The 27,681-nt window shown below is 47.4% G+C and overlaps 3 protein-coding genes and 1 long non-coding RNA gene across 7 annotated transcripts in view; 2 read left to right on the top strand and 2 right to left on the bottom strand.

Annotated features, from left to right (window-relative positions):
• Positions 1-4,609: 4,609 nt before the first annotated feature.
• Positions 4,610-7,118, top strand: LOC118094954 (uncharacterized). The gene is made up of 3 exons (XR_004693787.2): positions 4,610-5,226; positions 5,389-5,684; positions 6,899-7,118. It is a non-coding gene; the product is annotated as an uncharacterized LOC118094954 (long non-coding RNA).
• LOC132593128 (uncharacterized) lies at positions 6,741-9,258 on the bottom strand. The gene is made up of 7 exons (XM_060282158.1): positions 9,061-9,258; positions 8,631-8,789; positions 8,418-8,522; positions 8,195-8,300; positions 7,933-7,995; positions 7,480-7,662; positions 6,741-7,390 (listed from the first exon to the last, which is right to left on the bottom strand). The coding sequence occupies exons 1-7, from the start codon at positions 9,094-9,096 to the stop codon at positions 7,356-7,358; spliced, it is 687 nt and encodes a 228-aa protein (XP_060138141.1). The 5' UTR covers positions 9,097-9,258; the 3' UTR covers positions 6,741-7,355.
• A 74-nt stretch (positions 9,259-9,332) lies between these two features.
• Positions 9,333-13,113, bottom strand: LOC132593088 (maestro heat-like repeat-containing protein family member 7). The gene is made up of 11 exons (XM_060282062.1): positions 12,788-13,113; positions 12,468-12,636; positions 11,978-12,119; positions 11,781-11,899; positions 11,500-11,649; positions 10,938-11,080; positions 10,666-10,780; positions 10,418-10,554; positions 10,126-10,245; positions 9,878-9,992; positions 9,333-9,515 (listed from the first exon to the last, which is right to left on the bottom strand). Exons 1-11 carry the CDS (start codon positions 12,883-12,885, stop codon positions 9,333-9,335), a joined length of 1,491 nt encoding a protein of 496 aa, XP_060138045.1. The 5' UTR covers positions 12,886-13,113.
• Positions 13,114-26,667: 13,554 nt separating this feature from the next.
• The window catches only part of COL15A1 (collagen type XV alpha 1 chain), a 138,198-nt gene continuing 137,184 nt past the window's right edge, over positions 26,668-27,681 (top strand). For 2 of the 4 annotated variants that reach the window (XM_060282154.1, XM_060282153.1), the window contains exons 1-2: positions 26,670-27,044; positions 27,151-27,233. In XM_060282154.1, the coding sequence (XP_060138137.1) occupies positions 27,034-27,044; positions 27,151-27,233 (94 nt within the window). In that variant the 5' untranslated portion in view covers positions 26,670-27,033. Of the gene's footprint in view, positions 27,045-27,150; positions 27,234-27,681 lie in introns of all 4 variants that reach the window. The other 2 variants (XM_060282157.1, XM_060282155.1) reach the window with 2 other exon arrangements.

Below are 27,681 nucleotides of genomic sequence, written 5' to 3'. Positions count from 1 at the left end.
ACCCCTAACTGTTGGGTCCAGTCATGGACAACTCTGGGTTTGCAACGCTCATCTCGCTTTACTGGCCAAGGGAGCCGGCGTACTTCCGGGTCCACGGAGTACTCAAACCGAGAGTACTCAAACTGCAGCGGACTTAAACCGAGGTTCGACTGTACTAAGCTTGGATCCTAGAACAACTGATTGGCCTGCAGGAGAAAACCAATCAGGCTCCGGGAAGGAAGCAGAACCAGCCAATCAGACAGGACTCATTGTGTAAATAATATATATAAAAGCCTGTGGTTTAGGGGGAAATTTAATCACTGTTTTACAAGCTGCAATAGAGAGCATGAATCCACTGCAGGACTTTGAGTATATTTCACAGGTACAGTCTTCAAATGGAAACAATTCTTCATATGTGAACAGTCATCTAAACGGCTGAAAATTTCTAAGGTCATATCTGTGTTTTCACTTAATGCTTTCAAGGGGTGAGTTTTTCCAGGATACCAAAGGGTAGCACTTTTTAAAGCCAACTGTCCTCTGTGACATTTAAGATATCTTTCCAATTTTCGGCAATTGCAAGTTGAGCAGCGACAAGAGGCTTCAAAACAACCGAAGCTGCCCCTTTAAATATAGACAAAAAACATAAAGCTGGCTCCACTTGCATATTATTATTATTATTATTATTATTATTATTATTATTATTAATTACCTGCACTTCACCCTAATGTCTCAGGGCAGCTTACATTATCAACAATGACTAATTTCAGAAATTAGATGATTCCACAACAGTAACTCCAGCCTGAAAAATAAATTCTTCATTCCCAGACAGCCACATGATACATGGAATCACTAAAAATGTGGTCATGCTGGCCACATGACCCAGAAATCTGTCTGTGGACAAACGCTGGACACCATAGTCACATGTGACTGGACTTAACCGTCCAGGGGTCTTTTACCTACTTTTTACATGGAATGCTGTTTTTTAAAAAAACAAAAATGCCAAGAAGAAGTGGCTCCAGCATCCCTCACCAGGTAGTAATGACAGAAATTAACAGAAAATTAACAGAAGCCAGTCAGTGTTTTATATGTTCCAGCTGAAATTCAGAAAACTGGTAGGCCTGAAGTGGAAACTTGATCGACTCCCCGAAAGCTCATAAAAAACATGCTTGTTCATCTGCTACTGGTGCCTCAGAAATCATAGCCTGTACATGAATATATTTATCTCATGTAGTTAGAAATTGTCGTTTAGGATTTGTCCATCTCTGTGGTGCCAATATGCAATATCTAGTTATGCTTTTGCTTTTCCATGAGCTGTTGCTGTTGTGGGAAGTCTGAGATCAGGGATGGGTGTGTTGTCTAACCACAAATGGCATAGCAAAGAAAACATTCCCGTTTCTTTCAGGACAAAGTGCTGTATCTACGCACCAGAGAGCCCTCCTGTAGAGTAGACAAATATCCAGAATTACACTCGATTAAAACTAAAAAATAATGAGAGCACATCCCTCCAGGATGAGGCCACAGAGATAAGAGTATGTAATGTCTGAGTCTCCACCACTGGAAGTCTGATGCTCAGGGAGCCCCTTGATCCCACTTCCCCGTTGATGTCCTCCAGCACATCTCTGGACTTTCCTCCAAAGAAGCAAGTGGTTACACTTCACTCCTAAGTCTCCTATGTAAGAAAGAGCAAAGCCTGCTGTTGTCCCTGAGGCTGGATTTGCACCCAAGTGGTCTGTGCAGCACACAAGCCTTCCATCTGTCCACAAAGCCTGCATTCTAACAGGGGCGGCAAAATGGGAAAGTGCCTCCCTCCCTGTCCATCCACCCTTGTCATCCCTACCAAAGCCTCATTTATGTGGGATGGAACACTGGCGCAGACAAGTCACAACAGTTCCTGGAGTGTCCACTAAGAGGGACTCACCTGGAGGGACACCTGACTAAGTTCAGTTCCTGTTCCTCCAGATATGCAGATGAGATGCATTAGCTAGCAGACAAAAGCCCCTAGCCAGCAGCCATTCTCTCTCTTAGCCTTTTCTCCTTCAACGGGAACACATCTCCAGAGAATCTCCAGTTAGAATGGTTCTCCCTCTTGGCCTGCTGCCAAGAGAGTGACCAGATGGAGCCTCACTTTACTAAGTAGTCTCCAGATGTATATATTTGTAACTTTTGTACGTAAGCCTGCCTTTCTGAGATTATGCTGTTAACTCAGGATGTCATGTGAGTAAAATCTTATTTTAATACTATTGTGTTGTGTATTTCTTTTAAGAGGGACAAAGGGGATTTGCCAGGAAGTATAATATTGAAGTATAATATTGTTGCAGAGGTTCTAACAAACCTAACGCTCACGCTTTGCTGCGCACAAAGGGGGAATGTCACTCTGCTGATATTGGAAGCTTGCTAACACAAGCTTGGATAGGATCTATCTAATAATATATCCTAATCCACAACCCTAACATTCCCACAATTTACTGGGATCGCATGGCTGTGGCTTCCAGGATCTGGCGAGATCTCACTAGAACCCTACAAGAACTTGTGCACAGCCCTCCATGCGATCTCATGGGGCTCTCACGTGACCTCACGGGGTTCGCTCAAGATCTCGTCCAAACCCAGTAGCAGCCACAGCCGCTTCTGGCTTCTCCAGCAGCTGTGGCATTAGGCCCCTTGGACTCCATTGCCTGAGGCAGCTGCTGCCTCAATTTGCCTCATGGATAGGCCGGCTCTGTATTCTGGTGATGAACATTTTGATAGTTTGAACTAGAGACTGACTGACACCTATGAGCAGGACACTTTGGTTTTCCACAACTATTTTTTCCCCCACCTGCAATGGAAGCAAGGATTTCTAGTTTCCACAGAATGTACTGCAGGCTCAGTGGAATCTAAGTGTGACTTGACCAAATAAACCTCCTTAGGAGGTAGACCTCCTATTGCTCCAAAACTGCCTATTGTGCTTTGCCCGAGCCACTGTCCACTAAGGCCACAGATGCTTTATATTAATATGAATTGCCTTTTCATTCTCCTGCTGGCAAAAGGTTGTACAAAACAGATATTGTTAGCCGCTTTGAGACTCTTTCGGGTAGTGATTAAGCAGGATATCAAATCCAAACTCTTCTTCTTCCCCCCATCTCTGCACAGCTGCTTCCTGTGGCGTAGACTCTCCAAGTGTCCCTCTTTCCCAGGGAATGTCCAGGATTTACAGAAGCTGCCTCGGTTCCTGATCTGACCCCAGAATGTCCCACTTTTCCATAGGACGTCCCTATTTTCATCAGAGAAATGCTGGAGGGTATGGAATTATGTGAGCCCTGAGCCAAGGAGCGAAGTACCAGTAACTATACAGCCTTTACAAGACATCTGAAGGCAGCCCTGGATAGAGAAGTTGTTCAGTGTTTAATGTTTTATTATGTCTCTATATATGTTGAAAGTAGCCCAGAGTGGCTGGGGCAACCCAGTCAGATGGGCGGAGTACTGTATAAATAGAATAATAATAATAATAATAATAATAATAATAATAATAATAATAGGATGCCCGTATTTCCAACAGAGAAATGTTGGAGGGTATGCAATCAGCCGAGATGGAAATACACAAGGGGAAGTAGTATTTGTGTGGGAGGAGGAGGAGGAGGAGGAGGAGGGGAAAGAGAAAGCGGCATTAAGGCATATTTGGGCCCTTTCTTGGAGCACTGGCCCAACTTGGTGGTGTGCAAACGTGGAGCCCTATGTTATAGGAAAAGCCTGCTCCTTTTCCCTTATGGGGTATCCAAGAGGACATATAGAGTCCTTAAGTGGGTTCCCTCTACGTAGGAGAAAATAACAGAGGCCAACCAGAGAATATTGATTAGCAACGCAGCTACCGGTAGTAAGCCTGATATTTATTCATCTGTTGCAACAGGGTCCTCACTCGCCACATGCAGGATTCAGGAAGAACCCAGAACAATGGTGTGCAAGCCCTTATATAGACTTTTGAAATTGCCCACCCTGTAGCTCAAGAGGACCCCCAAAAACCACCATACTGTGTTGCTCACGGTACCCTTGACCATCATTCAAGGAACCCCAGGGGCCACGGCACACCAGTTGAAAACCACGGCCCACCAAAAAGCATCATACACACATCACAGAAAGAGGCAGTCTTGTCTCCTGGCTTGTCTCTTGTCCTGATACCTGACAATGCTTCCTGGTTGCCCTTTCCTGGCCACTTTGGGCCATTCCCTTGAAATGGCAAAAACCTCAGTTCTTGAATCTATTGTCACAGATCTACCCCTATTTATGTGAGAGGTTTATAGGTTTTGAAGGATTTGTAAGTGAAAAGAGCTATTGGGAAAGGTTTTTCCTTCAACTGCAGAGTAAATATCTGGGGTCATTAAGACAGTCGAGATGGCTTCAAATAAAGTGTCTGTTTTTTCAGGGAACATTTTATAATTTTTGAATGGTAAAGGATTGGTTTTCCCCCCAAGGTGCATGTCGGCTATGTGTGCAACTTAAGATTTGTGCAACCCTCATGCCAACTTCTGTTGCCCAGCGCCTGCAAGCCCCCTACTGTGACATCATAGAATGCTTGCAGTTTTTTTTCATAACCCCCCCCCCCCAACAACTGCTCATCAGGAGCAGAAGTGAGCAGCTTCTCTGAGTGAAGTGAAGGGCTGTTTCTCAGAAGAGGTAGCCCTGGGAGAGACAGGGGTTCAAATACCTCCTTACTCAGCTCTGAAGCTCACTGGGTGACCTGGGGCCAGGTTGTGGGGATTAAATGAGAAGGCGAGAACTATGTGTGTCATCTTGAGCTCCTTGGAGAAAATCCCAAGTGTGAAGAAGATTTTGCAACTTGCATTTCGTTGTGAGTTTGTCCCTTGCCTCAAATTATTCCAAAACACGAGGAATGGGTTAAAATGCCAAGTAATCTCTTTTGAACTATTTCAAACTTTGAACCCCACAGACTGTATGTGAATGAAGTGAAGGCTGTGGGATCGGGAGTGTTGGTACAGAGAGGACAACCCCATTGGAGGACAGTGGAGAATCTCGATTCTGTGGCCCAATGATGGCCAGCATGCCTTTGAGCGGCAGCAGCAGCAGCAGCAAGAAGAGGAGGATTTGTCCTCCCTGTGCAGGAGGCTCAGAACATGACTTTGGGAGCTGTTGCGGGCAATTGTATTTTGCATGGAGCTTCTTCATCCTACTTGCCAGTTCAAGTGTGAGGTTTCCCTGCTGACTAACCCAAATCTGACTTTGAAAGGGTTAGCTCCTTGAACCCGGCTACCTTGTGTAAGTTCCTGTTTCGGATCCAGGAGAACCCCATGATGGTCTCTTTGCTATGAATCAGCAAGTGATTACCAGGACGTTCCCTTTTGAGATGAAGGAGAATAGGAAACGACGAGTTGCATGAACATGAAATTGACCTGCCCATTTTCTCCCCTATCTTTATAGGTATCCGTTCCAGCCTGTGACCTGGTGTGTGACATAAGAAGTGGGAAAGAAGCCATACGATCCGAAACCTGTGGTGGACATTGAATCTTCAAACTCTCTGGGGCTGGCTGCACCGGAAGCCACCGGTCCCACAGAGGAAGAAGTTGGACCGTGGACCTTATAATTTTTCGGTGGATCTGAAAATCCTATTCAGGAAACAACCAGTGGGAAGGAAATCCTCGTCCCAGGCCTCAGAAGAAACACGTTCTTTCAAGGGCCAAGTGACTGTTTCAGGACAAATAAAGTGAATGTTGCAGGTGAAGTGGTATGCAAAATTAAATATGCAGGAGGGTGTAGATCAGGGGTCCCCAAACTAAGGCCCAGGGGCCGGATGCGGCCCAATCACCTTCTAAATCCGGCCCGTGGATGGTCCAGGAATCAGCATGTTTTTACATGAGTAGAATGTGTCCTTTTATTTAAAATGCATCTCTGGGTTATTTGCGGGACCTGCCTGGTGTTTTTACATGAGTAGAATGTGTTCTTTTATTTAAAATGCATCTCTGGGTTATTTGTAGGGCATAGGAATTCATTCATATTTTTTTCCAAAATATAGTCCGGCCCCCCACAAGGTCTGAGGGACAGTGGACCGGCCCCCTGCTGGAAAAGTTTGCTTCCTTTCATAAGGGGATTTCCCAAAGGCACTGTTCCTTTCCCAAGGGGATTCCCCCCTCTTCTTCACAGGAGCCTCCTCCCTGCACACCCTCCAAATCTGCCTTCCCATAGGCAGCCTTGGATTCAAGCCTTGGTTTCCACCAGGGGCTGTGAAGTGCTGAAGGGACAGCAAGACCAGCTTTTCTACCCCCGCCCCACCCCCACCTCCCCTAGGAAACAGCCTCTTCAATGATGGAGACTTTGGCAGAGACCTCTCTCTTATTTCTTCTTCTTAACATTTTCTCGTGAGTTTCCCTAGCCTGGATCTTGTCTCAGCCACTGGAGGTTGCAGGTGAGATGCAGTTGGAGAGAACTGATGAGGAAGTGGGGCAGGATGGTGAAAAGGGACGGTTGTGAACATCCCCATCTCTGAGTGGCAGATGACTCCAGGGGTGCCTGCGCTTAGCCTGGGTTCCTTTTCCTTGGAATGACGGGGCATCCCTCCAGGGAAGTGTGTAGAGATTTCCCTTACTAGCTTACTTTTCACAAACCAAAAGACCCTTTTCTCTCTTTAACAAAAATATTATTTATTCATTTTTTACTAAATGGTTTTTTTACATTTCAACATAAAGCATAAGACCCGTATTTACGTTTTTTAAAAATATATATTTTTATTAAAAGAATTACAAGTATAAAGACAAAAATAATATACAAAATGCTATCTAGTATACTGTTATCTACCCTTGAATGCTCCCTATTTTGCCTATCCTATTCTATACATCAATTTTAACCTCTCTAACTAATAAAAGTCCCGCTTGCTGTTTAGAGTGCTGAAAGAGTCAATAGAAAGTGTCCAATCCTCAAATTCACTATGTTGCAGATGTCGTCTTCCCGGCGGCTCCTTTCCCGGCTGATGACATTCTTCCAGGGGTCTTCTTTTCTCCAGACGTCTTTCCCAGGTTCCAGCAGATAGGCCACCGTTCATGCAAGAAAGAGAGAAAAGAGATTCTGTTAGAAAGGGTACTAAACCTCATGAATGTTAGACCCTCTTGTTGCCCACCCCAAACAAAGAAATGGAGGAAAGTTGCTGCTGGGGGATTGCCACTCAAGAGGATGGCAGAGAGCAAGGAACCGGACCCTGGGCATACACCAGCGACCGGGGGAGCTCCATAAAGCCACAACAACAACAAAAGGTTTCTTACCGCTATGTATGGAGGGTCGTGAGGGCAGCACCACTCCTCTTGGTCGATCCTGATGGCCTTGATGTTCCTGGCGCTGGTCCAGAGTGGATCCCACGGAGAGCAGAAGATGGTATCTCTGCAGCACAACGCTGATGTTCACGTTGCCTTGGCCTGGCGCGACTTCGGACGTTCTGTCACGAGGAGAAAGGTTTTTTTTGGGAAATGTCACCTCCAAGGAGCCCACCAGACATCCAAATAACCAACCCGATGCCTCACTCACCTGGCATGCAGCTCAGGAAGTCCTGCGGGTAAGGTTCCCTGTGAACACAGTGGAGCAGCCTCCTCACAAGGCGCTGGACCCTGCCTTTCTGCCGATGTTTACAGGCCCGCTGCATGATGTTCAGGCAGCTCCTCCCTGTCCGCCTGAGCCCTTCTTCCTCGTGCTGCTGCATCTCTTCCAGCCCTGAGTGGCAAGGGAGAAAGGTTGAGCCAGGAATCAGCTTTTCACAAGGCAAAAACTTGCAAAGCACCCCCACCAGAGCTCCTCCCAGGACCAGGGTGTGGGCTAGGGGGATATTTGTGTGTGTGAGAGAGCAGTGAAGTCACATTCCAATCCTCTTGGCATGTTCATCTTGTGGCACCTCTGTCTGCACACACACCTGGGAAGCCGCCTTCCCCTAAAGCCCTTTCTCAGAAGAAGCATCCCTCCCTGCCCTCCGTAAGTCTCACTTACATGTACCATAGGATGCCATGTCTTGATTTTGGATGAAACTGGCATTCCGGAAAGCCAGATGACCTAGAGAGACAGGGCAAGAAAAGGGACGTCATCTCGGTGCAAAGCAAGCGGAGACAGAGGCAGCTCGGCAGGAGGACAGGTATGCGTCTAGAGGCCTCCACCCTCGCGGAGCACTCAGAGCAAGGTGGCCTGGGGACATGCCCATCCTCACTGCCATCGTTACCATGACGTTACCAGGGAAGGACGTTGCTTGACTTACCCAGAAGCAGGGCTGCCACCCTGGAGACTGCTGGCAGCCTGTTGGCAGGCGGCTTCGTACATGTCAAGGCAGCACTCCGAAGGATGTTCTTGCTGAAGGTCTTGCTCTGTCGGCAAAGGCAAAGGAGAAGTGGCATCAGAGAGGCTTGAGAGCACGGCAGGAGAGCCTGTCACCCCCAAAGACATCCCTGGGCAAAGCTGCCAACAAAGCAGAGTGACCTTACCAGATGCTTGGCAGCCTGGTGGAGAGCAAAGTGGAGGCTAAATTTGTCGGGATGCGCCCACCACTTGACTTGCGGGGCTAGATGGGAAAGAGCCCTCCTTGCGGCCTGCAACACAAGAAGAGAAGGGGGTTACAAATTGCAGGACATAGTCTTGGAAGCTCCTGAGAACAATCCCTCCCTCCTACTGCAGAAGTCCACCTCCTTGGCCCTCACCTTGGCCACCTCGTCCTCGTCTTCGAGGTGAATGAGGACGGCGACCAGTTCATTAATGGCTGCTTCTTCTGTTGTTGTTATGGGAAGCCCTTGGTCTCTCACCCAGCCCCGAAGCAGCCCCAGATGTTGGATGGCTGATGCCCGGGCCGAGGCTTCCTCCTGTAGGCAGAAAAGATCAGAGGTTGTGTTTCTCATCAGATCCGTTTCCTTTCTCCTGTCCACCGAGGTGTTTTGAGGCTGCTGAGCCCCCTATCCTCCTCCTGAGGGAGACTGGGGGCAGGGGTGACTCTCCCCCTGTGTTTTCCAGGCAAGCTTCCAAGAGAAGGTGCTCCAGAAGATCTCCGCTGCATGCCAGTCTAAACACCAGCCTTCCTCTTCCAAAGCATTCCTCCTCCACCCTGTGTGATGTCATGTGTTCCCTAACACTCACATGGGCAGCCAGACCGCAGTAGGTTGCCGCCAGCATCTTCAGGTCTTCCTCTCCCAGCTCCCTGGACAGGTAGGCTTGGTCTACCAGCTCTATCAACTCTGGGAAGACATCAGCTTCTGCATCAGGGAGGAAATCCAGCAGCAACAGCCGCAGAAGCGAAGGGTCCTACACAAAAGAGAGAATCGTTTCAAAGGTCTGAAAGGCGTGCCCACGCCTTTTCTTTGAGAACAGGCCCTTCAGCATTCTGTCAGCAAAAGAGTGCTGGGCCATGATTAGAATCCAGATCTGTGCCCCCCTCCCTCCGTGTGAGCATCACTTGCCATGTCAGAGTCCAGAAGCAGGGATATCCCTCTGACACTGAGCTTCCGGACTTGCAGGTGGTCATGTTTCAGCCAGGTGAGGAGCTGCTCCAGTGTCTCCTCACAGGGATAGACCTGCAGACGGCAGCTGAGCAGCTAAAGAGGCCCAAAGAGAAAGAAAGTCTTCAGTGATGAGAGGCTGAGGCAGGCTCTCCTGCAGTTCTGCACAGAGCAAAGCCACTGAAGTGAATGGACTAAAGTTTGTCATGTACCTCAAATTCAATGGGTCTACTCTGAGGAGCACTAAAACAGGCAACAGCCCTTAGGCTCAAAGGAGCCTTGACATAAACCACAGAATATGGAAGGTAAAGGCAGCTGCAAGGTCCAAATTCTGATGGCGGCTGGTTGGAGAACCAAGGACACAAAAGGAGCCGAAGAACACAAAGCCCAACCCTGGGCAGAAACCAAGCCAGGGCCTCCTTGCTGCACCCATTTCCTCCCGCGTCAGCCCCCCTCACCTCGATGTAGATAGCTGCCGCTACTTGTGGCATTCCGGCAAACTCCTGGTCCTCGAGAGCAGCGGTGATGTTTTCCACCATGGGAGGGATCCACCAGTGTCGCTTTCCGACAGCTCTGAAATGGAGAACCAGATCTGGGTAAGGAAGGGAAAGGCACCGCAGGAAGCCAACAGGGGCACAGTCCGATCCCGTGCCTTGACCTCCGTTTGCCAGACCATTGGGGAAGGTCATCGTGTTCTTCCTCTTACCTCACCATGGCAGACAACTCCTGGCTGAAATTCTCCCGGCAGAAAAGTTGGTCGATGATGGCCGCCTCTACTTGCTCTCCGGTGGTGCCGAGAAGGAGGTGCAGAACTTCTTTAGCCCCTCTGTAACCAAAGCAAGGCCAGTTTTAGCAGGCGGGTCATTGCCACCCACTCCAATTCCTTCCCCATCCTTGCTCCCTAGCAGCAGCCTGAAGGAGAGCCTCCCTTGGAAAACCAACCCCCCGAGGTTGAAGGGAAAAGGACTCCATTGGCGCCTTTGCAACACACTACTCACCCGAGGAATTCCTGGTCGTAGTGGAAGTTGACTACCATCCCCAGGAGAGCGATCAGCAGCTGCGGGAAGTTCCGGCGCACAGCTGCCTTGTATACCTCCATCCTGAGGATGGCGTGCAACAGGCTGCTGAGATGTTGCTGGAAGAGAGAGAGGTGCAAGTCACTTTCCCTGCTTTTCTGCAGAATCCAGAAACCCCTCGATATTACCCTGGGAAGAAGGAAGCCAGAAAGCAGGTGGGTCGTCCTTACCACTTGGGTGGCAGATTCCGCCAAGGGGCTTTGGTAAAGCTGCTCGGCCATGAGATGGAGCAGTTGTTCTTGGTCGGCCGATGCCAAAACCTCCTTCCATACTCTCTCACAGTCTCTGTGAATGCAAAAACAAGAGCAATGGTCAGATTCAAGTCTTTGGCTTGCTGCCATGCCACACAGAGAGGAAATGGCAGCAAGGGCTTTCTGAGCAAGCCCTGCACCTTGCCAACCTTTCCCTTAGCCCAGTAGAACCTGCCTGGAGGGCTCCATACCTGAAGGGAAACTGGAGGAGGTATGCAACCACTTTCGCCAGGTGTTGGTGTGGCATGATGGACAAAGCAAAGGCGGCCATGTTTCTGCCCTGCACTGTAGGCCCCTGGGTGATCTTATAGAAGGCCTCCAGCAGCACCTCCACCTGTCAGAGAAAAGGAGAGGGTTGCTGGGAGAGTACAAGGAAGCGGGGCTGTCTGCAGGCGGATCCCTCCATCCCTCATAGAAAGAGGGGCCCCCCTTGACCTGTGCCACCACAGCCATCTTCCTTCGAAGGTACCACTCAGGGTCCTTGGGAGTTTTGCACCCAGGCAGCTCCAGGGTGCCAGTTGCCCCCCTATCCATTCTTGGCCAAGAGAAGAAGCTTGCCAGTCTGCTCCCAGGAGGAGGAGGATTCCCCATTGCTGGACTTATGTTTCTCAGGACCCTTGGCTGAGGTTCTTGTCCTGACATTGCCAGGCCTCTCTAAACAAACATGCGTCCTGGCCACCCAATGGCATGAGATTGCCTCCCCTACAGCAAAGTGGAGAATCTTCTTCTCTCCTACCTTTGCAGACACCTTACCTCCACTTTTGTGCCGCTAAACTGCTTGACGAACTCTTGCAGCAAGTGGGAGATGTCCAAGGGGTTGAAGCTGCTCTCGACAACCAGATCGCTGGCCAGGAAGCACATGGCCTCCAAGAGCTGCTCCTCAGGAAGATAGGCACCAAAGACCTGAAGCAAGAGAGGAAGGTCAGAGATGCCCACAGGTCAGGGCTGGGGAGCAGAAAGCCCAGCTGCTGTCTCTGCGGAACCCAGAACATGTGGCTTGAGAGACCGCTGTGCCTTGTGTGACAGCAACTTACCCTGGCAAGAGAGTAACAATTATTCAGGAACAATTCAGGAACCGCTCCTCCGGTGGATTGGAGGACCTTCCGAGCTCTGATGAGGAGTGTTTGGTTCCACGACGTTTGTGCCAGCGTCTCTGCAAAGGAAAGCCAAAGGGTCAGTTCGGGCCTTGCTCACCCCACCCCATGCTGGAATGCACTCCTTCCAGTCTTACCTTCTTTGCGCCGCAGGATGGGCAGAAGATGGCAGAGGGCCTCTGCTGCCCGCTGCCTGCACTCCGGGTCTGGATCCAATGCACACAGACAGGAAATGGCCACCAGTTGGCCAAGGGAGGATGCAGGAAGCGCTACCGATGGCTGAGAAGAGACCCAGAGAAGTGACTGATAAGAGAAGAGACCCATCAACATTTTCCCTATAACATTCTTATTAAATCTTCAAAAGATTCCAAAACATTTAGCATCCTATACAGAAAAAAACAAAACCCATTTCTTTTGACTTCCCACCCCTCTTTTCCTGATGTTTGCTATTTACTTCTTTTTACTCACTAGGATTTGCTCTGCTACGGCCCAGCTCTGTTCTCAAAATGGGTTATGTGCTGGGATGCCCGATTGTCCCTTGGGCACCTTGCAGGGTGGGCCTAGTAGGGGCAGCCTGAAGGCTTTGTCAGCCCTGCATGGTTGCAATGCTTCCCTTCAGTAACTCACATATTCCTGGATCTTCTGCAGGAGGGCGGAAAGATCTTGGAGCGCCTTCCTTCGGATCTTCCCACTCTTCATCCTGGTGATGATATCCGTAATTCTGGCCTTCAGCTGGTCCTTTCTGAAGCCGTCGGGAGGAGGATCAGCGGCACCCAGAGAACCTGTGGTTGAGATGCTGAGGGGAGAGAGGAGGAGCACTTTTGTAAAAAGGTTTTATTGCCTTCCATCCTTCAAAGACCCCAAGCACCACCACCATAGAAATGGACCCGGGGGGGGGGCTTTTGAAAGCAATTGATTCCTGGGAGGAGCGGTTCACATAGGATTACCTTGCAAAAAGATCCTCCTCATCTTCCAGGCTGATTACCGATATTTGATCCTCATCGAAATCAATTCCCTGTCCATGAGATAAGAGAAACAGGAACATCAGAATGTGAAGAATGGATCAGACCCATTCATGTTCTTGTGCTGATCAGGAAAGGGCAGATGAGGTAGGTTGGGAAACAAACTGAAAATCTCTGCCCTCCATTTCCTTAGAGACCTTATTCATCCATCCATCCCTCCATCCATCCATCCATCCATTTAGAACATTTGTACCCCTCTCTTAAGCCAAAAAGGCTCCAAGAGAGCCTTCCATGAAATGAAATGAAATGCAAGAAACTCCCTAATGGCAGACTTCTCTTGTAATTCACAGTATGACAAACAGAAATACAACCCACAAGGAAAGGGGGCAAGGAGGGCAGAGGAAAAGGCAACTCCCAAGCTCAGGCCCCAGTGTCTAGAATGCTGATCCAATGGCTGCCTCCAGATGGCAGTTGGGGGAGAGGAGCCCTGAGGGAGCTGGCCTGTCTCAGCAGAGGCCATGGCGCTGTTTCCCATCCGCCAGGACTCCTGTCTCTCTCTCCCCCGCCTGCACCTGGGAGCAGCCCTTCCCTGCCATGGACTCTGTGGGCAGGTGGGCAGCAGGGCTCCCTGCCTCAGCTCTGCAGAAAAACCAGCTCCATCTGGCACCCCCTTCCCCTCCACTGGGCCAGCCGCTCACTCTCTCTTTTCTTCTTCTTCCTCTGTTTTTCCCTTTCCCTGCAAACTATAGTACAAAGAGAACATCCAGCATGTAGAAATAGAAAGGAAGCCTCTCCCACATTCACATGCACATAAATCAGAAGGAAGATTCAATCGACTGCAATATAGGACGCTGAATTTCCCTTTTGGGCATTCCTTCTCCCCTTCCAAAGCTCAACCCTTTCTTTGACTTGGTATAGCTCTTTGCCAAACTTGGAGAGACCATTAATCTAGGTTCCAGAGTTAAGTCCCCTGGGCATGGCAACCTCCGCTTACCTCCAGGTTTCTTTGGGACGCCATCTTCTAATGTAGTGACTGAGCGAAGGTCACTACAGGCCACCTCTGCCAACCTCGAGATGCTGAGGATGCAGGAAGCTCTGTTCAAACGGTCACAAGTTCCGTTGCTAGGCAACGTCAGTTGAGAATGTGGAATTCCCGGCCTCAGGGCCAAGGTTCTAGGAGAGTCCGTCTGTGTGGCCTAGTGGTTAGAGCCATGCAACGCGAGGGTGATATTTATACGAGTTTAATACTTTTTCCTGTTCTTTGTATCCTGCTTTGCAGACTCTGGTTGTCTCCCAAAGCAGCTGACATCGATTTCAAAGAAGGGGAGACAAGTCCTGTCCTCAGGTTAGGAAAGTCCAAAGACAAGACACCCAATGGAAGGGATGTGGGGGAAGAAGGCAGAGGAAGAGCCCCTTTCCCTTGGCCCAAGGAGAGGCCTGAGATGTCCCCAGGCAAGTCTTGTCCTGCTGGGGCCAAGCTGCCCTTCCCCACCCCCAGCTCTTCTGGGACAGAGATGCAGCAACTGACCCTGTAGGCCTTCAGGCCCAACACCAGGGGGGCTGTGGGGCTCAAGCCCCTCTCCGATTCCCCTGGGGGGCTTATCTGGCCCCACAGGCAGCAGCAGCAGGCAGTGCCTGGCAAAGGCTCCCCACCTGCTGAATTTCTGCCTGCCAGAAGAATCACAAGTGTGGAAACCCATCTAAAAGAGAAGGAAGGAAGGAAGGAAGGGGAAAGAGAGAACAAGAAATTCTGCTTCTCTGAGAGCTCCAATATCAGAAATGGATGGTGCTTTAATGCCCAGGGAATGGCAGGTGGTGGTGGTGATTTCTTAAATCTGTATGCCACCCCCCTTTCTGACGGCCATTTCAGGGACAGAAGGCCTCCTTTGCAGCCTCCCCGCCATCCATTCTAGAGGTGGAAAGGAGCCCAGAGACCCTTGAGACCCCCTGGGCAGCGAGAGGCCGAGGGAGACGGAGCTTTGCAAGCAGAGGCTGCTGCTCCAGGAAAGGTCTGGCTGCTTCTCTGGGAGCCATTGGCAGCAGCAGCTCCGCCCACCCCAGAAGAGCCAGCTGGCTATTGGCTAGCCTGGAGCGTCCATCAGCCAGCTAGGGAGGGCGGACTCTTCTGGCGAGGTGCATAGCCAGGTAGGCTGCGCAAGACATGCAGGTTAGGGTGCGGGGGGAAAACTTGGACATTTGATTTCTATGGACTTCAAGAACATTCCCAAAGGCGTCCCAAAGGGAGCAGGGGGCTCTGTGTGCCCGAAAGGGAACCAAGGTGGCCACCCCAGCTGGGGCTTTGCTTCTGGATGAGGCCCTTCTGGCTCCCAGCACTGTCCTGATGGTCAGGGAGCCTCTGTCCAGCCAGGCCTTGGGCAGCCCCTGATTCCCAAGGAGGACCTCCGGGCTCCCTGGCCCTTCTGGTTCTCCCTCCTCGGCCACCTGGCCCTTGGGACCTCGGCTGGAGACACCCAGGACTTGGCAGAGCCTTCCTCCGTCTCTGTGGCGTAGACTCTCCAAGTGTCCCTCTTTCCCAGGGACTGTCCAGGATTTACAGAAGCCACCTCGTTTCCTGATTTCCTCATTTTCTTACCTCTACTGATGAGAGTCATGGTTTGGATGGGGGTCTTTTATCCATTTTCGCAGTCACACAACCCATCAATCAGTAGCTGAACTGGGATCCACACAGTCAAAAAAACAAATGAACTGAAAAATCCTCAAAACCCAAACCGCAAAATAAATAACAAAAACAAAAGCACTAAATGTAAGCTCCAAATATCACCTCGGAACACCGAAATCGGAAACGGAAGGCTAGAATTACAGTGGGGGGAGGGGGGCGCACATGAGCAGCGCAAGAGGAAACACAGGGGGACTCAAAACGGAGCATGTTCGTCTTCCGATAAAAGTTTGAAACAACCGGAACACCTACTTCCAGTTTCGCAGCATTCGGGTTTCAAGTTGTTTATGAACCAAACTGTGTGAAAACCGAGGTACCACTGTACCTCCCAATAATGTGCCCACCTTCTCCTACCATATGGAACTAAGGACCTGGGTTTTCAGATCAGAGTAAATGACTTCAGGTCTGGTTTTCACTTCTGCTCCTTACCTTTTTTTTCTTGTTGAAAACAGCATCTTCAGGTATTCCAGTTGCTGATTGTGGTCCTACCTTGTCTTTTATCCCCACCTTTAGCACACATATTCTCAGCAGAGGAACCAGCTTCACGAGTCAGGGTTAGGAGCCGATTTATTGGAAAACTGACTAAGAGTTTGTTTTTAAACAAAGATCTCTGCTTGGAATGTAGTGCAAGTGAAGGAAGTTGAAGGATTGGTTTTTCCCCAGGGTGCATGTTGGCTATGTGTGCACCTTAAGATTTGTGTAACCCTCATGCCAACTTCTGTTGCCCAGCGCCTGCAAGCCCCCTACTGTGACATCATAAAATGCTTGCAGTTTTTTTCATAACCCCCCCCCCCAAAGCAACTGCTCATCAGGAGCAGAAGTGAGCAGCTTCTCTAAGTGAAGTGAAGGACTGTTTCTCAGAAAAGGTAGCCCTGGGAGAGACTAGGGTTCAAATACCTCCTTACTCAGCTCTGAAGCTCACTGGGTGACCTGGGGCCAGGTTGTGGGGATTAAAGGAGAAGGCGAGAACTATGTATGTCACCTTGAGCTCCTTGGAGAAAATCCCAAGTGTGAAGAAGATTATTCAGCTTGCATTTCGTTGTGAGTTTGTCCCTTGCCTCAAATTATTCCAAAACACGAGGAATGGGTTAAAATGCCAAGTAATCTCTTTTGAACTATTTCAAACTTTGAAGTCTCTATCCCAGAAACTGGAAGCGGGAATGAACATTAAGAAACTGATATCACCAGGTTGAGAAGCATTGACATTGCTATGTATGTTTGATTAATATCGCCTGCATTGCAAAGGGGTTAGAATGGATGACCTTTAGGGGTCCCCTTCAGCTTTGCAGATCCACGATTTCACGATGCCAGGCAGATTCGATCAGAGAGCCAGTGACCTGGAGGATAGGTGTGAGAAGTTTTTTAAAAAAAAACCTGAAAGAGCCAGTTGGGATTCTAATGCTCTCTACATGAGAAGCAATAAAGAAAGGAGAATAAAATGATGAATTAAATCATTCCACTGTACCAGAACCTAAGATTGAAAGTGTGGATCCTATTGTTTGGACAGACTCAGGGGGTAGCTTCAACTGTCACAGTCACCCCTATCAGCATTGAGTTGGAATCTGGAGTGTTGCTAGACTGCAGGAGCCCTGCATTCTGAAGGTCTCAGTTCAGAACAGAAGCGGAACCTTTTAAATTGACAGTTAGAGCTTGTGGACGGCTCAAAGAAGTGTTGATCCTCGTCCTTTAATTCTCCCAACTTAGAGACGTTGAAACCAAGTTTAAAAAGAGAAGCTATAAAGTCTCAAGGGAGAAGGCTCTGGTTTACCAGAAGCAAGTGGCATTTTAAGGGCATATTCTGAAGCAAGGAACTTGTTTGCCACCTTTGACATGCCCAACCTGAGTTCTCAAAGGTGCTGAGAGCTTTCTTAGGACTTTGCTGGATTTGGTAAGAATTGGATACCAGAAATAAGGGGAGAAGCAACACATTAACCCAAAAAGGTTCCTGGATTGAATATGGACTATAGAAATGAGAAACGCCTTTGAAGACATCCCTAGCTGAACCAGTCCCTTTTAACCCTACAGACTGTATGTGAATGAAGTGAAGGCTGTGGGATCTGGGAGTGTTGGTACAGAGAGGAGAACCCCATTGGAGGACAGTGGAGAATCTCGATTCTGTGGCCCAATGATGACCATAATGCCTTTGAGCAGCAGCAGGAAGAGGAGGATTTGTCCTCCCTGTGCAGGAGGCTGAGAACATGACTTTGGGAGCTGTTGTGGGCGATTGTATTTTGCATGTCTGGTAGCAGGCAGTTAAGACTCAAGGTAATTTGCAAATAGATTGTTCTCATGAATTTTGTGAACCACCCTGAGATCTACGGAGGAAGGGAGGTATAAAAAGTTAATAAAAAAATAAAACCATGGAATATGAGAAACCATTGACCAAAGTTACTGGGGTTGTTTTGTTAACCATATTTTGCTGTACGTTTAATTACCGGTAGTTTCCTGCATTGTATTCCACAGGGACAGGCATTCCAGCCCTCACCTGGAAACTGAGTGGTGGGGATGGAACAAAAACTAGGGAGGGAGCCTGAAGTTTGGCAGGAGAACATTGCATGGAAAGGGAGGGAGGAGCACACACAAAAATTGTTGGAACATAAAAAAAGGAAAAGTTATTTTGCCACTCTGGCTGAAAAAGAGACACAGCGCTGGGCAGAGGCAGCTTTCAGAGTTTGTGAGTTGCACCAACAACATCTGGGTAGGAGAGGGAAGTCCAGCCCAGGCTGTCGGGCTGACAATAGACTTAGCTTTTTCAGGAGGAAAGCCATAGCAAAGCCACTCCAAAAAGTGGCCAGTGTCAAATTTGCAAACAAGGAGATCCCTTATTTCTTCAAGTATGCAGAACAATGTCTGGCGTTCATAGTTCTCTCCCATTTTATTTGGTCTGTTGGAATGTATATGTGACATTTAATCTGAATGGAGCCTTTCAGTGAAATATATGGCCTTATAATAGTCAACATCTATTGCCAGAGGTATTTTTAAATGTTGCTAGTTAATAAGATCACTTTAACAGCCATGATGTCCCCTAAATAAATCTGGGAACTTTTGTATGTGCACACCCATTTAATTTTTTAAAAACCATATAACAATCTCTTTATGGAAAGCAGCCAAAAATGTCTTGATTTATTAATATCTGGAGAAACTGTACATTTAACAATCATACTCTATTTGTAAACAGTTAAAAAGCCCCCAATGACATTCTACATCTTCAAACGCTACAGCTAGAATCATGGCAATGAAATGAGAATGTGTTTCAGTTTTTTAAAAAACATGTTTTTATCCTGGTTTAGTCTTTCTCTCTTCAACAAAACAAACCTATGTAATAATACCACGTGCCAAAAAAGAGAAGAGAAGAGGAAGATGATCTTAACACTTTCACAAGAAAAGAATTTGCAAGAACCTTTTAAGCATTTGAAATTTATGCCACAAAATTCTGTAAGCCCAGGTTCTTGTTTACAGTCTGCAGAGTTACTTCAGCTTTAAGGTTAAACACAAAGCTCGGCTCTGGAAAAATTACTTCATATCACAGAACCATAAAAGTCAATGTAAATTAATGTAAAATTCCAATATTTCTGCGAAAAAAATTCTAAACCTACTTTAATATGCTTTTGCAGGATGAGTTATTTTCTTTACAACAATGTATACAGGGCAAGTGTTTTCTCCAGAATTTATATCAATATTCACTTGCCATTCTTTTTGCCATTACAGTGGTGCCTTGCTTAACGAATGCCCTGCTTAACGAAATTTCCGCTTAACAAAAGGTTTTTTTTAGCGGAGGTTGCCTCGCTAGACGAATGCATTTTATGAAAAATTCGTCTAGCGAATCGCGGTTCCCAATAGGAATGCATTTAAATTCAATTAATGTGTTCCTATGGGCAAAAAAAAATTCAAAAAAAATTCAATGCATTCCTATGGGATTCGCTAGATGAATTTTTCGTTATAAGAAAAGACCCGTGCAACGAATTAAATTCGTCTAGCGAGGCACCACTGTATAGCCAAATCCCAAACTTCCTTTTGTGCCATGCTTCTAGGCACAGGTCCAGATTTTAAAGCTCCGTGTCCAAGCATGTTGCTCTTTCAGTACTGGCACTTTCCCCAGGAAAACCCACATTTTACCACTGTTTTCCCCAGATTGCTGTTTGCTCTGATTTAAAGGTAAGACATGGGTTTTCCCGGGGAAAGCGCTGGGACAAAAAAAAACCCCAAGACTGCTTTAAAGTACAGGTCTGTGCATGGAAAGCGCAGCACAAAAGTCTGGGTTAGCCCTAAGTCACTCTTTCCAAAGAGGAATGTAACTCTCATTCTCAGGTCCTATCCATGCTACATGGGGCGTCATTGTCAGGTTCTGTCAGGAGTCCAGGTTCCCAGTTGATAACACAGTAAGTGTAGGTAATTAAAAAGGAGGATTTATTGCAAAAACAGACAGATAGCTCTGGAGGGCTCTAATAAAGCCTCCGGCACCATTACTCAAGATCACCCTTCTGAAGACTCCTTCCGGGGTTGACAGAAGATATTGAACTTACGACCCTTACGTCTCTTGATTTGCTTCCTACCTAGCACCCCTCCCATTCACCAACTCTTCGGACTTAGTGGATCAGCTCCAACCTCTTCCTATTCTGAGAGGCTGTCTCTGAGACTGTTTGCGCCTTTTTGTGCTTCCTGTGAGCTTTTGCTGTGTTCTAGCCTGTTCTCAGCTACTGCCTTATCAGCCTGCCCATCAAGGTAAGGAAGAGTGGAAGTCTGCAGCTGCTGGCTCTCCCCTGCCTGACTAACATCTACGCCTCTCTGTTCCTGGCTGCATTCTGCAGTTGGCTGCAAACCTTCGCTTGGAGCTGGCTCATTCCTGACAGTTGTCTTGAATTCCAGCAGAAATCAAGCATGTCTCTCCCCCACAGGCTTCTGCCTGCAGTCTGCTTCTAGCCCAGCTCTCTCACACTTCAGCTCATGCCTTTGTCCTTCTAACTACCAGCCTGTTGAGGGCCATTACCAAGAAGCTGTTCTGGCTAGTCTAGCAACTGAATCCTTGCTGGAACCAGAAGGGACTCAGCTAGTGCTTTTTTTCTGGAGGTACGCAGGGGTATGAATATCCCTAAACATTTTGTGAATCTTTGTACTTTTGTCCATTTACTGTATTCATTTCCCCAGATTTGAACTATAAAATGGTGATTTTCTTGAGTCAAAATGAGAGTACCCCTAAACAATTTTTTTTTAAAGAAAAAGCATTGGACTCAGTAATAAAGCCTAACACCCTCCCAACTCACAACAGTGTTTTATTCTGATTTATTTATTTTATTTTTTGTAATTACTTTTGTTAGATTAAATGAATGAATGAATGAATGAATAGGTATATCATAGTTAATAAATTTTCAAATTAATTAAATTTCCTCAATACACTCAGCAGAAATGGCCACTCCACATGGTTAAACCATCTTCAAAATACCGTAGTCAATGAGATCAGTGTGACTTTTTTTTTTAATTTTTAAAATATTATTATGTATAACATTCAAAGTTAATTTTGAATATACTGGCCTACAAAGTTGTTCCAGTGAGCTGCCAGGAGGGCTGACAATATATTTGCATCTTGGGGTGATAAGATCCCAGCTGGCAAGGATCTTTCCCCAGTTTGGCGAAAACCACCAGTCTTGCCAGTGTGGTGTAGTGGTTAAGAGCAGTAGACTCCTAATCTGGGGAACTGGGTTCGCGTCTCCGCTCCTCCACATGCAGCTGCTGGGTGACCTTGGGCTAGTCACACTTCTCTGAAGTCTCTCAGCCCCACCCACCTCGCAGGGTGTCTGTTGTGGGGGAGGAGGGGAAAGGAGATTGTTAGCCGCTTTGAGACTCCTTCGGGTAGTGATAAAGCGGGATATCAAATCCAAACTCTTCTTTTTCTTCTTCTTGCGTCTTTCCATTAAGATGGTGTCTGTTCTCCTTCCATGATAACATTAATTAAATGCTTAGTAAATTGTGGGACCAGTGAGCATGTTTTACAAAACTCACTCTGAGGACACGGAGCTTTGCCCCCTTTTAGTTTATTGATAACTGTGTGCACCCTCCAAAATTGAGTCATCTAGAAACTTCCTGAGAAGTTGACTGAGAAGTTGTAGATTATCCCCATCAATAAACATTTGCATGTTTTGAAAGTCCAGGTTGCCAGTCAAATGTAACCCAAGTCATCCCCTGCTTTGCGGGCCCTACAACCCCTAGAACAGGCATGTCCAACTGGTCAATGTCTATGGGTGTCTGTGGCCAATTTTGTCATCCTGATCAATCACCTCCCCCCCAAAGCTCAACAACTAAGCTTATTCCCCCCCCCAAAAAAAGGTCAACAACTTTGGCTCATCCTCCTCCAAAAAAAGCTCAACAACTCTGGTCAATCCAATGGGTAGATCACTGCAGTTTATTTATAGTGGGAGCAGGGGCTGGTGGTGCAGGGCGCCAGGGCGCCAAGTTATCGAGGATGCCAGGGCAAAGGTGGAGGCTGGACACGGCACCTCCTGGCATCAGCTCACAGCCCTCACCTGCCTCCGCCATGCCGCTCCAAAGCAGCGTTGGAGCCTCCGTCTGCCATGGCCACTGCGGCATGAAGTGGCCAGCTGAGCCAGGAGGCGCCACGTCCAACCTCTGCCTCTTCCCCGCTGGAGTAGCCACCCTCCAGCTGCTGCCCGCCTCCTCCAGCCCCACCGGCAGCTCCGTTCTCCCTAAAAAAACTCTGGGAAACGGGGGGGCGGGGCACCAGAGGGAGCTTTGCACCACGGTGACGGATATGCTTAAGTCAGCCCTGAGTAGGAGTAGATTGCAGTCTCTTGGAAGTTGGACGTGCCTGCCCTAGAACACTAGTTCTGCTCAAGAGTAAGGGAAAGGGAAAGGGACCCCTGACCATTAGGTCCAGTCGTGACCGACTCTGGGGTTGCGCCGCTCATCTCACTCTATTGGCCGAGGGAGCCGGCGTTTGTCCGCAGACAGCTTCCGGGTCATGTGGCCAGCATGACTAAGCCTGCTTAAGAGTAGACATATTGAAATAGATTAGCACGACTAACAGGCTTGTTCATTTCAATGAATCTACTTCAAGATTTATTTGAATGCCACCAGTTGAGTATAGAATTGTACCCAACTATATCTGGGATGCGGGTGACGCTGTGGTCTAAACCATAGAGTCTAGGGCTTGCCGATAAGAAGGTTGGCGGTTCAAATCCCCGCGACAAGGTGAGCTCCTGTTGCTCGGTCCTGCCAAATTAGCAGTTCAAAAACACATCAAAGTGCAAGTAGAAAAATAGGTACTTCTCCGGCGGGAAGGTCAACGGCGTTTCTGTGCGCTGCTCTGGTTCGCCAGAAGCAGCTTCGTCATGCTGGCCACATGACCCAGAAAAACCTGTCTGTGGGCAAATGCCGGCTCCCTCAGCCAGTAAAGCAAGATGAGCGCCGCAACCCCAGAGTCGTCCACGACTGGACTTAATGGTCAGGGGTCCCTTTACCTTTTTATATCTTGAAAAGCTCATATTTTCACTCTGCACAGTCACAGCATCATTCTGTACTTGAGGATCCTGCCCCTCTCTGCCCCAGGCCCCTTTCACTCTCTTCTGTGCTCAGTGTGCCAGCTCCTCCTCCTCCTCTTTCCAAAAATGGGGGTGGGTGCATACCTTTTATACAAAGTCATGTACATCAGCAAAGACGTCAGATTAGGTCCAGACTTTAAAAACAACTTATTTTGAGCAGGGTTGCACACAATCAGCTATATGTGGAGGGGGGGGGGAGGAAAAAGCTCTATTCAGAATGCTTTAGGGTGGGGTAAAAAAAAACCATATTTCTCATGGAAACAATTCTGAGGCTTATCAATGGTGCCACTGTTGCAGTGATATTTAAAACATGCATAGACACTGACATATACACACAGTTCAGCCAGATCAAGACAATTCTTTGAGGGAGGGGAAGGAGCAGAAGTATCCTGAGAGAACTCGCCAGCAGCAAGTGTATAATTCTGCTAATACCACTTAGCCGTGTTTGTGAATTTAAAGTTGGGTGGTTGTTCTGAGCATCAAGTGCAATTTCAGTGTGGTATCCAGAAGCGACTTGGGTTTACATCTTTGGAGGGGGGCAATATTTCTGTGCTATTAATCTCAATATTCATCTATAAATTTAGTAGATTATTCTTTTTGTGGTATGATACAGTGATGAAGCATGAGGTGCTTCACATTTAGGACACTTTCCCCTTATACAACAGCAAAAGACCCACTGGGGTGGTGTTGGAGAGAAAGATTTGGAAGAGAGAGTCTTACTCTCATAGCAGACAAAACAACATAAAAAATCCTTCCAGTAGCACCTTAGAGACCAACTAAGTTTGTCATAGGTATGAGCTTTCGTGTGCATGCACACTTCTTCGGATACACTGAAACAGAAGTCACCAGACCCTTATGTATAGTCAGAGGGTGGGGAGGGGTATTACTCAGAAGGGTGGTGAGAATGGGTGATTGGCTGATAGGAGTGGTAAAGCTGTTGATGACTGTTAATGACTGTTAACGACTGAAATTGGTCTTGCAGGAAAAAGCAAGGGGTGAGATGGCTGAAGAAAGCTTGATCATGTATAATGAGATAAGAATCCAGTGTCCTTATTCAGACCAGGTCTCTCCATGGTTTTAAGCTTGGTAATGAGTAGCAATTCAGCAACTTCTCTTTCCAGTCTGTTCTGAAATTTTTCTGTAATAAAACAGCTACTTTGAGATATTGTATAGAATGTCCTGGGAGATTGAAGTGTTCTCCTACTGGTTTCTCTGTCTTGTGATTCCTGATGTCAGATTTATGTCCATTTATCCTTTGGCGTAGCAGAATTGGCAATTGCTCCAAGTACATTAACACTTGGTTAGATTTTGCATCACACTAGGCTTTGCTGAGAGAGAGAGAGAGAGAGAATGACCACCCCCCAAGAAATTACAGCAAACAAGTCTCCATCTGCTGGCAGTAAGACAAAAAAGGAAAAGGGTCCTAACGAGTTAAAAAGAAATAACTTGGATCATGTAATCTTTGGGTTAGCCAAGATGCAGGCTAACCCAAAGATTGCATGACCCAAGGGCTTAGGTTGACCCTTTTATGCATGCATGAAGTTCATTTTCTGTTTTAATACCTCTCAAATGCTGCCCAATCCTACCATAGCAACAATTTAATTGTGACTGGAAATGAATAGGAGGCAGCAAATTGTTGGAGAATGGGATATTGCCAAAGCCAAAGAGGAATGCCACCTCCCTGAATATCTACCCCCTAGAGCAATGATGGCGAACCTATGACACGCATGTCAGATGTGACACGCAGAGCCCTCACTGCTGGCACGCGCCCCATCAGTCCATTCACGCTGTTGTTGTTGTTTTTCCCCCATTTGTTATCCCGCTCCTCCTACAGCTTGTCTCTGCTACAGCTTGTCTCTGCTGTTAAAACCCGTTGTCTCCACTGTTAAAACCCAGATCCTTTTTGTTGTTGCTGCTGCTGCTGGTAGCCAGAGATTGGTTTCTTAACCCTTTCTGTGCTGTTTTTTTCCTGGCGCTTTGGCAGACTATGATTGGGTGCAACAGCATTCATTTTTAAAACTGTTCTGTGCTGGTTTTTTTGGCGCTTTGGCAGACTATGTCGGTGCTGCGTGTTAGTTCCAGCAAAGGCATGATTTGTCATTTATTTCTGTTCTCTTTCCCCCCCAAAAAGCACAGCAGCTTTGGGGCATCCCCCCCCAAAAGCAAAGCAACTTTTGCACCCCCAAAAAAACCTCCAAAACTTTGGTCAGCAGCTCCCCCCAAAAAGCTCAACAACTCTGGGCACTTTGTGATAAATAAGGGGTTTTTGGTTTGGTTTGGTTAAATAATTAGTTTTTGGTTTATTAAATATACTACAATTATACATTTTTGTTATTTAAACTATAAATATCACGAAATTATGTTTTTTTCCTCGAAGTGACACACCACCCGAGTTATGCTCGGTTTTTTGGCGAATTTTGACACACCAAGCTCAAAAGGTTGCCCATCACTGCCCTAGAGCAACAGAACATGATACTTTAAATGTGTTGAGAGTCAGCATAGTATAATGGTTAGAACAGTGGTTCCCAACAGGTGGTCCGGGGACCCCCAGGGGTCCGCGAGCTATGCCAGAGGGGTCCGCAAGATGCTATTAGAATAAAATATATATTAAATATATTTCGTATGATAACAGATTTTTTGTTTTGGCCGCTTCCTGCATGAGCAGAGTCTAGCACAAAACTAGAATTAGATAGAGACAGTAGTTCTTCTGTATGCCGTTAGGTGGCGCTTTACAAACACTACTGTTTTGCAAAGAGGCAGCGCGCGCATTCTACTAACGCTCACCTCCCCAAGATGCTTTGCGCGCGTCGGCTTCATTTGTGCGCTACTGCGCAGGTACCCTGTCTTCTCTATTCCCCTCCCTCCTCCCTGGACTCTTATAAAAGGACTCTTAATTTGGCTCTCACTTTTTAATTTTAGGATTAGGAATTAATGGGGGTCCTTGTCACAATAGCGGCTCGATGAGGGGTCCTCGAGAAAATTTTGTTGGGAACCCCTGGGTTAGAATGTTGGATTAGGCTTGGGGAATCCAGAGTCACTATTTCTCAGCCTTACCTACATCACTGCATTGCTGCATGGATAATAAAAAAAGAGAGAGAAAGAGAAGCTTCTTGGAGGAAGAATGGGACATAAATGTAATAGATAAAAATGAGTTTTGATGGGTGCAGATTGTCGCGAAGGGATGAAAAAGTATATGTGAAAATATGCTCTTCGCTATTGGAAGTACAAGGACACCCTAGAATGAATTCTACAGCCTTGCAGTATGCTGAGGGGGAGATTCAAATTCAAATGTTGGTGAAGGACAGGAGCACTCAAACTGTGACCAGAGGCCTTTTTATTAGAGATAATGTCAACTGAAATCAAGAAAGAAAGAAGACCGGCCACTTTTTATGTATACTGCCAGGATTCTGGTTGCAATGAATTGGAAGAGTGAAATTACACCTACAAAGTCAGAATGGCAGGTAAAAATGACAGAATAAATCTGTGGCGTTTGTACAGAGCCCCCGGTCGTTCCATGGACTACTGACCCTGAGACAGGCGCTGCCACAATTTCCCAAAACAGCAGTGAACATTAAAAAGAAACCTTACTTTTTATCAGAGGATGCTAACTACAAAGGGAATGCAGCCCCAGAGGCAGAATGAGGAGCTGAGGAAGCTTCCCGGGTCGTGGTGATTGTATTGCTGTCATTTGATGGGAAATCTGAGGACAGACAAAAATATAGGAGGAGCGTGAGGTCCTAGACTTAGTTGTGAGGTAGAAGAAGAGGAGCTGGAAGATGGTGGGTTCTGTAAGGAAAACATAGCAGAAGGAGTCGTATTTCAGTGCTTGTAGGCTTGCAGTGACTCACTGAGAGCCAGCCTGAGAGAGAGCTGCCTTTGTTCCACTTGGGCTGAGCGCTGGTGGGGAAGAAAGCAGCCGCAGCAGCAGCAGCAGCCTCTCTCTTCCCCAACTCCATGCAAGCAGCTGAACCTGCCTTTTGCTGAAGACTGGCTTTTACAAAATGCTTCCCAGGTAAGAACCACCACCTTCACCCTCGCCACCCTCACATGTAGAGGCACTGAATTCTTTCCCCTCACCTCTGGCTTCCTTCCTCTCCCTCTTTCCCAATTTTCTCCAGTCATTCCCGGGGGCCCTGGAATTTGCTCCTGCTGCTTTTGGGTTCATTGCTACCTGCCGGTCTACCAGCTCAGGTCATCGAAGGTAAGAACTTCCTCTTTTCCCTTTCCTAGTTTTGGGGGAGAGGGAACATTCTGAAATCTGTCTTTTTAACAGCGATGTGAGCAGGAAATGTGTGTGCGCTTGAAAACGGGATGCTGAGGGCTTCTGTCAGATAACTTTATCAAGCGTTTGTAATGTCAGAAACTTACAGCTGTCATTCATTCTGGCGCTTGAAGGATTACAGCTGAACTGTTCACTAAGCAGGAAAACTCTTTTAACCTTCATTCTGGTGCCAGAAAAAGCAGGAAGGATTGCTCTGCGTGGCTCGGAGTATGCCGGGCATTTCAAAAGTATGCCTGAAATGGTATAACACTGTGGTGTAAGGAATTTTTCTAAGTGTCAGTGACCTTTAGGGGCATGGTGATGTGGAGTTTTAAATACCAAATGGGTGTTTTATTTCCTATGTGTGCACCAAACCCAGCATTTTAGG

This window comes from Zootoca vivipara, chromosome 13, assembly GCF_963506605.1.
Source record: "Zootoca vivipara chromosome 13, rZooViv1.1, whole genome shotgun sequence".
Lineage (NCBI taxonomy): Eukaryota > Metazoa > Chordata > Lepidosauria > Squamata > Lacertidae > Zootoca > Zootoca vivipara.
This window is presented reverse-complemented; position numbering and strand designations above follow the sequence as displayed.